The sequence below is a fragment of the Chrysochloris asiatica genome, unplaced genomic scaffold (genome assembly GCF_000296735.1).
Source record: "Chrysochloris asiatica unplaced genomic scaffold, ChrAsi1.0 scaffold00352, whole genome shotgun sequence".
NCBI lineage: Eukaryota > Metazoa > Chordata > Mammalia > Afrosoricida > Chrysochloridae > Chrysochloris > Chrysochloris asiatica.
Genome location: NW_006408870.1, coordinates 1,999,569 through 2,010,327, shown reverse-complemented (window position 1 = coordinate 2,010,327; position 10,759 = coordinate 1,999,569). Strand labels below are relative to the sequence as shown.

Genomic DNA, 10,759 nt, shown 5'->3' with positions numbered 1-10,759 from the left:
CGCAAATCAAAATTCACTAGACAAGAATTACTAGACCACAATGGTCTGGTTTAGAATAGACGCCATGATTCTGTTAACTAAAAGCAACATATACGGAACAAGTAGCTTCATAGGACGCACCTACTCCCCGAGAAGCAATACAGCTCTTTAGAGCGATAAATTGGTGGCCCTGAAAAGGGCCTTTTCAACTGGCTTCTCTGCGAAGTGGGCAGCAAGCCGGTTCAGCCACCAAAGCCGTAGAGTGTGCGGCCCTGACGCTTCAGGGCGTAGACTACATCCATGGCAGTAACCGTCTTGCGCTTGGCATGCTCTGTGTAAGTAACGGCGTCCCGAATTACATTCTCCAAGAACACTTTCAGAACACCGCGCGTCTCCTCATAAATGAGACCAGAGATGCGTTTAACGCCGCCGCGGCGCGCCAAACGACGAATAGCAGGCTTCGTAATCCCCTGGATGTTATCTCTTAAAACTTTCCTATGTCGCTTAGCGCCACCTTTTCCCAAGCCTTTACCGCCCTTCCCGCGACCAGACATGACTAATCAACTGCAGGAAGACAGCAGATCTACGGAAAAACCACTGCTCTTCATTTCTTTTATAAGCAATTCTCGGACCGAATTGAAAACCAGCAATACAAGGTCCGATATTTCTTGGCGCCTTGGATTGGGCGCCTTCCCTGGACGAAAAGTGTACTACAGTGTGCTCTTTCCTTTTAGATTCACAGTTTATATCCAGATTTTAAAAATTATATTTTTTAATATAGACTGGAAAAATGTATCAATTTAAAAAAAGACATTGACACAATTTGTGTTAATATTTAACACCACACTTTAATTTTAAGATGAAATAATATTCTTATTTTTGTCAGACCTCATCTTTTACTAACGACTAACTTTCTAAAGCTAGGGAAGGTCAGGGCAAATCACCAACAGATCCTGAGTTAACAAACGCGCTTGGCCGAGAGAATGGGAATCGACTGTCTTCAGGATACCAGCAGAAGTGTGCACAGGATGTTCCAAGAACAGAGAAGGCAGAGTCTAATTACAGATTCAAGCCTTCCTTGAGGGAATGAAGCCGGGAGAGTCTCCATTCTAAAAATCAGTGAGAGAAGGTGCAGAGGTATGGAGGGGCACTACTTGTACAGAATTCTCTTCTCACCCATTTCTGTTTTTATTATTTTTTTGTAAATAGATTCCTTAATAATAATAATAATAAAAAGTATTGTTGTTAGTGCCATTGAGTCAGTTATGACTCATAGCGACCTTGTTATAGGGTTTCCAAGGAACGGCTGGTGGGTTTGAACCTCTAACCCTGCAATAGCTTGCAGTTAGCAGTCCAGTGCTTATCCTATAGAGCGCCATAGACTCCTTTTCAAAAACAATTCTTAAAATACCCAAAATATATGAGTGGCACTCCGTAGGATAAGCACTGTTTTGTAAACTACAAGGTCGGCAGTTCGAGCCCACCAGCCCCTCCACATGTGAATGATGAGGCTTGCCCCTGCAAAGGTTTCAAAAGCCTGGAAACCCTATAGAGGGTCGTTGTGAGTCAAACCTACTAGAGGACACTTAATAACAAAATATATGGGATTTCAAAGGAATCAATTATATTGAAACACATATAGTAGCATATGTATTTTTTATTCATTAGATTATTCATTTAAAATATTGGCAACTTAGAACGTTTGTTTTTAAAGAGTCTAAAAATTCTTGCTGTTTAGCTTAAATGAGAACATCAAGCTTTATCATCTTTAATATGGCAATGTCCATAGAATTGACCGTAATGGCATGAATGGAGTAAAGGTTTCCAGGACCTTCATTTGCTGATGCGGCACAACTCAAAATAAGGAGAAAGAGCTGCAAAAAAAACAACACACACATTAATAATCAGAACATGGAATCTGGCCCTGCCAAGGCAACTGTAGTTTCAGCCATCAGTTGGGAGTGAGTTAATTAATGTTTAAATTGATAATTTTGTATGGCCCTTGAATTGTATACATTTTGGCAGAATAAGGTTCCTCACCCGGGAGAGGGGAGTCCTGGTGGTGTTGCGGCAGCGAGTCAGAAAGAACTCAACCTGAAAATTTTAAAGAGCAAAGTTTATTACCGGTGGCCAGAGTGTCAGCTCAAGCCCAAATCACTCTGACCCGGAAGTGAGCAGGGGAACAGGGTTTTATACAAAAACACAGAGTGGTTTAAACAGACAGACTTGTCTTGTTACCTGGGGTTTGAAAATTCCAGCAGACCCTTATTCTGTTGTTATGTGCCGTGGAGTCGGTTTTGACTCACAGCGACCCTCTACAGAGTTTCCGAGGCTGTAAATCGGTTCCTACTCATAGCGACCCTCTACAGGGTTTCTGAGGCTGTAAATCTTTACGGGAGCAGAAAGCCTTGTCTTTCTCCCGCGGAACAGCTGGTAGTTTCGAACCGCTGACCCTGAGGTTCGCAGCCACTACGCTACCAGAGCTCCTTATCCTGTAAGTGGGAGTAAACCCACCAATAAACCCTTATCTTGTTTGTATGGATGGGCTAAGTTTTTATTCTGTTTGTTTAGGTGTCCTTGGGTCGTTCTGACCTTCCCAGTTTTTCTGTAAGAAGTTTATTATTTTTCCATAGGATGAGGTGGAGGTGGGAAGGAGGGCAGGGTGAGACAGGGCTGAAAGGACGTAGCGGATACCTAGTTTAAATGGGCGCTGTTAGTCATACATATTATAACAGTGTAGTGCTGTAGGATAAGTACTGGACGGCAAGGTTGTTTTCAACCACAAGGTTAGTGGTTCAAACTCACTAGCCACTTCTTGGAAACCCTATACAAAATTGCTATGGGTCGGAACCAATTCAACAACACTTAACAACAACAACAACCCTTGAGAGAGGTTTGTCTTCAAGTTCCCTGATAAGGCCTTTCATTGATTCAATTCTGCTTTGCTCTTTGGATGTATTATCTATTTCTGAAACTTTAGTATTAATCTTCTGGATTTCTATGGTTTCTGATTTCTCATTAATTTTTGTCAGTTTGTAACTGTAATCTCCTGAATTCTTTTAAGATTTTGTCTGTGTTTTCCTTGATTTCAACTACAGCTTTCTCAATCATTCTCTCAATCCATTGTTGTTGTTAACTCATAGTTAACAACAGGGTTTCCAAGGCTGTAAATCTTTACCGGAGCAGAACGTCTCATCTTTCTCCCGCGGAACCATTGGTAGTTTCGAACTGCTGACCGTCAGGTTAGCAGCCCGATTCGTAACCACTACACTACCAGCGCTCCTTCTCAATCCATTGAAGGTACCTAAATATCATTCTTTTAAATTTCTTATCAAGTAGTTCTGATACCATTTCTGGTATTATATTTACTGTCTCTGTATTTTCATCACTTGTTTGAAGCACTCTTTCTCATTTCTTCAAGTAAGCTGAAAATATCTGTTGGCTTTAAGACATTGTAGTGTCATTGTATATATATTTAACGGATGATTATATGTTGGTGTGTTCTTAGGTACTCACTACTTAACATCTTGGTGTACGTGATAGAGACTGTAAGTATGTATGCAGTTCTTTGTTGTTTCAGCAATCAATGTAAAATTCTGTTGAACTCCCACAATGAAAAACTGACTCACAAATTTTGCTTTAAATAGCTCACACTTCAGTTTTGATGTTATAATTACAAATGAATAAATTAAAAGATGTCATAAAAGAAAATTTAATGATCAGAAAACAGATGTTACAACAAATTACTATATTTTATTTTTAGATGGATATTTTACCTCTTGTTGTTATTGTTGCTTAGTGCCGTCAAGTTGGTTCTGACCCATAGTGACCCTGTATTGGTTTCTGAGGAGCACCTGGTGAGTTTGAACCACCAACTTTGCAGTTCAAACCAACCTTGAGGTTGAGTACCTGTCCTGCAGCACCACACCAGGATTCCATTTTATCTCTAACATGTTATAATTAAAAGCATTCCTTTCTAGTTCTTACTCTTACAAATTCTTCAATGGATCCATCCCAATCAAGCTGTCTAACAATATCTACTTTCATACATAATAAGGAGATTTGGCAGAGGATATTTCTACATATGTAATTTTTTTTTCTAACTACAGTCAACAGTTCTAAACTTCCAGCTGCTCCACGGGAGAATGATGGTTTTCTGCTCCCATAAAGATCCATAGCCTTGGAAACACTATACAGGGATCTCCGTGAGTTTGAATTGACTCAACAGCATACCACCACCATTATACATTGTAAAGTGTGATGTGGCAGGTCATCCTTTATTGCCCCCTTCCATTTTTTCCAATTCTTACTTATTTTTCCCATATGAATTTTATATTTACCTTGTCTTGTTGTTGTTAAGTGCTATTGAGCCGGTTCTGACTCACAGCGACCCTGTATAGGGTTTCCGAGGAGCAGCTGTTGAACCACTGACCTTGCAGTTCATATGGCTTTACAGTCTGGTGCATTAACCCACAGCGCCACACCAGGACTCTTTACCTTGTCTTGTTGTTGTTGTTGTTAAGTGCCGTCGAGTCGGTTCCGACCCATAGCGACCCTGTACAGGGTTTCCGAGGGTGTAAATCCTTACGGGAGTAGAAAGCCTCATCTTTCTCCCGCGGAGCAGCTGGTAGTTTCGAACCGCTGACCTTAAGGTTCGCAGCCCGATTCGTAACCACTACGCTACCAGAGCTCCTTTTACCTTGTCTAGTCTCCCCAAAATATCTGAAGGTAAATTTTACTTGGATAAAGTTAAACATGAATTAACTTGGGGAGAATTGACATCTTTATTATATTTAATGTTTCAACTCAACAGGAACATGATGTGATGATGTGTCTTTTCCATTTAAATACACTCTTATGTCCTTCAAGATGGTTTTATAATTTTCCTCATACAGGTTTCACAGATTTTTGTCGTTGTTTTTAGATAAACTGATATGAATTTATCTACGTACTTATCCATCCACCCAGTCATAAATGGCACCTTCCCTTTATTTGTATCTTTCAAGTATTCCTATGTGTTCATTTTATATCCTGTTCCTCTATAAAATAGTTTTCCTGTTTGTAGCATTTGTTTCTTTGATTCTTTTGGATTTTTCAGATGATAATCCTGTCACCTGAAAATAGGTACTTTTTCCATTTTTATGCATCTTAATGCATTCTCTTATCTAATTGCATGGGCCAATACCTCCAGCACAATTTATTTTGTTCTGACTTTAATGGCATTAGTTGCAATCCCCTCAATAAACAGCACTCTCCCTACTTCCAGTCTACATTCTCTGTAGCCATTTGCCCATCTTTCCTGCTGCTTCTTACATTCTGAACTTGCATTGGACCAAATGCTGCCCCCTTTGATAGGTGTGGTTGATTTTTCGAGGAGCTCATTCTTCACTGGTATTATTTTCACTTTATAGACTTGTATACTGTTTGGATGAAAGGTGATCTCTCACAGTGGGTTCCCTTCCAGGCATGAAGGGCATCTAAGGGCCACAGTCTCCATGCTGTCCTCAGTCTGTATCAGGACAGCAAGTCTGGTCTTTTTTATGATGTAGAATGTAGTTCTACAATTGTTTTCTTACTCTGTTCAGGGCTTCTATTGTAATCCTTCTGACACAGCGGTCAGTAGTTGTAGCCAGACACTATCTGGTTCTTCTGAACTTAGGCTATGGGGGGATGTGGTTGTGTGGTCCATCAGTCCTTTGGAATACTTGTTTCCTTTAGTTTTTGATTTCCTTTACTCTTTTTTGCTCGGATGGGAAGACATTAATAGTTGAATCTTAAATGGTCATGTGCAAGCTTTTAAGCTCACTGTTGTTACCCACCAAAGTGAGGTGTAGAACATGGTCTTTAGGTATTGTGTTATGCCAATTGACCTAGATGCCCCCAGAGACTATGATCCTAAGCCCCAAGCCTAGTGAATCAGTCCCTCAAGGTGTTTACTTATAGTTGAGAACTTTTCATATCTTTGCTCCTCATATGTTGCTGTTAAGTACCGTAGGTCAGTTCCAACTCTTAACAACTCTATGGACAACAGAACAAAACACTGCCTGGTCCCACCTCATCCCCACAATTGTTATATTTGAGCCCATTGTTGCTTTCACTGTGTCAATCCACTCATTGGGAGTCTTCCTCTTTTTCACTGACCCTCCACTTTACCAAGCTTGATGTCCTTCTCCAGTGACTGATGCCGCTGACAACAGATCTAAAAAACCAAAGGCAAAGTCCAGCAATCCTTGATATTAAGGAGCATTCTGGCTGAAATTCTTCCAAGACAGATCTGTTTGTTCTTTTGGCAGTCTCTGGTACTTTTAATATGTTTCTCCAACACTATAACTCAAATGCATCGATTCTTCTATGGTCTTCCTTAATCACTGCCCAACTTTCACATGCATATGTGGCAACTGAAAATATCATGGCTTGGGTCAGTTGCACCTTAGTCCTCAAACTGGTATCTTTGCTCTTTAACACTTTAAAGAGGTCTTTTGCAGCAGATTTGCCTAGTGCAATACTTCATTTGATTTTTGGATGGCTACTTCCATGAGTATTGATGGTGGATCCAAGCAAAATGAAGTCTGACAATCTTTTCTCCATTTATCACGATTTTATTATTAGGTCCAGTTGTGAGCATTCTTACATATATATTTTATGTGTTATAAAAATAGCAAAGGACATTACAGAGCATACAGGAAACAAAACTTAAAAAGTTTTGAGCCATAACAAATCACCTTGAGGGAATGACTCACTGTACTTGGAGACTTAGGACCACAGTGTTGGGGGACATATAGGTCAATTGGCATAACAAAGTTTACAAAGATAGTATTCTACATCCTAATTTGGTGAGTAGCAACTGGATTTGAGACCAGCCATCTAAAATGGAACCACTGGTCTGCCTGAGTCTGGAACAAAGAAGACGGAAGTAAACCAAAGACTCAAGGAGACAGTCCAAAGAAGTAATCAATCACAAAAGAGTGATGAACCTCAGCAACTACTACCAACCTATCAGGTCAAGATCACAACAGAAGGTCCTGGACAGAGAAAGAGGGAAAAATATGGCCATGAAAAAAACCAAACTTTCTGGTCTGATAGAGACTATAGTCCTTAGACAACCTTCAAGGCTGGAACTGACCTTACCCCCAGGATCAACTTTCAGCAGAACAATAGACAGGCCTATAAAGTGAATAAGAACAGCAGGGAGGGATGTATTCCTCAGTACAATCAACTATGCAAAACCAAAGGGTAACAACATTTGCCCAAAAACAGAGTTCAGTAGGCAGGAAGGAATAGGAAACACTAACAAATAGAAACAAGGAACACAGGGAGAAAGTGGGAAGGCAGACCTTACACTGAGGGGATTGAAACCAAAGTCACTAAACAAAATGTGTATAAATTGCTGAATGAAAAACTAATTTGCTCTGCTGTTGAGTCAGTTTTGACTTAAGAGCCACCCTTCAGGATAGAGGAGAACTGCTTACATAGAATTTCCAAAACTATAAATATTTATGGTAGTCTGTAGCCTCATCTTTCTCCTATGGAGCAGCTGGTGGGTTTGAACAGCCCAATACCTAACCCTCTTCACTGCCAGATATATATACCTCATGCTGTACGGTTAATTGTCATGGAAGAATGAAATTATTGTACTGCTCTGTAAAGGTTTGTATTACAGTCATCAGGATAAGCCTTTACTAATTTCTTGGATGCCTTCATGAATTCATCATCAGATATATCCACAATGTTTAAAAAGGAAAATCAAAATAATTTCATGCACATTTGCATTTTTCATGCAAGATTCAAGCATGTTGATGATGTATCTGGTTACATGAAATTGATGTCTGGCACTCAGTAATTCTTTTGGAGCACTTCTGTCATCTACTTGTTTCTTTATAATGCTTCTGTGACCATGAACTTCTTGATAATTGATATTTATTTGGTAGTATTTGTTCTGTTGTGTTTTAAATTATATAAATACTCTGTTGTTGTTGTTGTTGTTAAGTGCCTTCGAGTCGGAGCCGACCCATAGCGACCCTGTGCAGGATTTCCGAGGGTGTAAATCCTTACGGGAGTAGAAAGCCTCATCTTTCTCCCGTGGAGCGGCTGGTAGTTTCGAACCACTGACCTTAAGGTTCGCAGCCCGATTCGTAACCACTACGCTACCAGAGCTCCTCAAATACTCTGTTAATGACTGGTAAATATATGGATATATCTTTAAATTTACTTCTTAATCTAGGAGACTTTGACTCATCTGATGAAAATACTGCAAAACCAGGGCAAATAAAAAAATATGCTATAAAATCATTTGTTACACAAAAACATCAAAATGTGAAACTATTGTTTTTCAACATATTCTTCAGCTAGGTCTATATACTTCTGAAGGCAGTATTTCCATCTCTCTAATCCTTATCTAAAGAATTTTATGCCCTTCAATTTATACCACATTTAAATGGCAGTTTGAGCAGCCTTGAGGGACTCAGATTGGGTTCCTTTTCAATGTTGTTTGAATTTGGGGAGCAAAAAGAAATCTGAAAGAGAAAGATCATGACTGGAGAGTGGACAGGGTAAGGTTTTTCAACAAAATTCTCCTAGGACTGTTCTTACTACCCTTGAAGAATGAGCAGGTTCATTGCTGTGATGGAAAACATATTCCTCAGCGCAAATTTCCTGGCCTCTCATCAAAGCAGGTGTCAGTTTTCTTAAAATCTCTTCCTAACAAGTCCCTATGATCGTCCTGTGTCTTTCAAGAAAACTATCAAGATTACCCCTTTGTTGTTCTTGTTAAGTGGAGTCGGTTTCAACTCATAGCGACCATGTATAGGATCTCCAAGGCTTTAAATCATTTTGCAGGAGTAGAAAGATTCGTCTTTCTCCCGTGGAGAGGCTGATGGTCTTAAACTTATAACTTTATGATTTGCAGTCCAGTGCTTATCCTATGGAGGCGTACCCTCTGGGAATGCAAAAATACATTGTCTGTAACTTTTGGGGCCGGGGAGTGAAAATTATAAATGTATTCATCATCTACATAGGATTGATTTTCCTGTGGTTCAGATTTCCCTTCACCATGTTTCTTCTTTTACTATTTTCAATGTGAAGATCCTTGCCTCTAATAAGAGCCCTAGTGGTACTGTGGTATCAGCATTGGACTGCTAACTTCAAGGTCAGCTGTTCAAATTCATCAGTCACTCCATGGGACAAATCTGTCTGCTCGGGTAAAAATGTACAGTCTCAGAAACCCTATAATGGGTCACTGTGAATTGGAATCCACTGGATGGCAGTGGGCTTTGGGTTTTTTGTTTGTTTATTTGTTATTCTTTCATAGAGATGATAGGAAACTGCAAGTTCGAGATTTTGACTTTTTGTTGTCCTCCTCCATTTCTCTCCACTTCTCCTTCTCCTTCATCAGCATCTGTTCACATTAAACCTTGTACACCAAGCCTGGGGATTTTTCTTTCTTTTTTAAAAAATGGCTTCAAGTCATATCTTTTGAAAGGACTTCTGTATTGTCCTTGACTTTTCTTATTTTGTGATCCTTAGCCCTTTTCATGTTCATCTCATTACCTATATATTCTGCCTTGATTTGGGATCCATAATTTCCTGTTTGAAACCAAGTTCCATTCATTTGAACACTTTGAATCGCTCCTTGTGCAATTCTTGTTTCTTAAAATTTTCCACTTTTATTCTCATCTGGATTAATTGATATTTTATTATCAGAATGAAATATTGTGATCCTACATTCTTTCTTGAACCATCTTTCCTATACAATATTTAGTCATAAACATGTCTCCACCTTCTTATTCTTTCTTTTTTTCTTTTCCTTTTTTTCTCTTGCCCCTTAATTTTTTCTCCTTTTTCCCTTCTTTTCCTCCTTTTCTTCTTCCTTGTGTTCTTACCTCCTCTGATTTTGGATTATTTTTTCTTGTATTTTGGATTATTTTTTCTTGTAGAAAACTAGCCATGATAAAACACCAGCACAAATTGTCTGCAATTCTCAAGAGGTAGGCTTCTCTTACTCTTCCTCCATCTCTCAGTTGTAGAGATAGGAGAGTCCCAAGTGCAGGTCAGACGAACCAAGATTGGGGGGCAGGCACTGAAGGCAGGACTCCCACGTCTTCGGGGCACAGAGCAGGACCTCAGTGCTGGAGCAGAAAAGTGGCAGCAGGGTGGTGGGTGACCAAAGCCTGGGCAGGGCACAGAGCACACAAGCCTGCCGACAGGACCCTCTGGTGGGTGTCTGATTTTCCAGACACACTCGGTGGCCTGGCCCAGCAGGCAGACACACAATGGGCAGACACACAACTGACTCAGGTTCAAAGAACTGGAGGTTGGAAGATGGCCCAGATATGAGATCCTGACCCAGTGAGGAAGAGTGGCTATAACTTGGGGCTGACCTTTCTGCCTTGAATGTAACTGGCCCAATATGCCCTCTTGGAAGCTTCTGTTTTGATTGGACTTTTTTTTAAGGCACACAAAGGAGACTAAGACAAGGGCACTAGTGAGTGAACTTGTCTGCGGCATCCACTGATTACAGAAATATGTGTAGACATGTTTTGTTTGGAATAAACCAGTACATATGTGAATTGGAACCCTAGTAGCAATGTTTTTTACTTACCTTTATATATTATTCCATACAACAAACATAAGGAATCCTGGTATGGCACTGTAGGAGAAGTGCAGGACTGCAAGATCAAAAGGTCATTAGGCAGATGTTTGAAGTTAAGCAGGGAGAGTGATGGGCATTCTAGGCAGTGAGGAACAAAGTAAAATGTGAAAAACTTGGCAGTAAGTATCCCTA

At 40.0% G+C, this 10,759-nt stretch overlaps 1 protein-coding gene across 1 annotated transcript; it reads right to left on the bottom strand.

Moving 5' to 3' along the window:
- Positions 1–221: 221 nt before the first annotated feature.
- On the bottom strand, positions 222–533 carry LOC102831460 (histone H4-like). Its single transcript, XM_006876064.1, has one exon. The coding sequence runs from the start codon at positions 531–533 to the stop codon at positions 222–224; it is 312 nt and encodes a 103-aa protein (XP_006876126.1).
- Between the last annotated feature and the right edge of the window lie 10,226 nt (positions 534–10,759).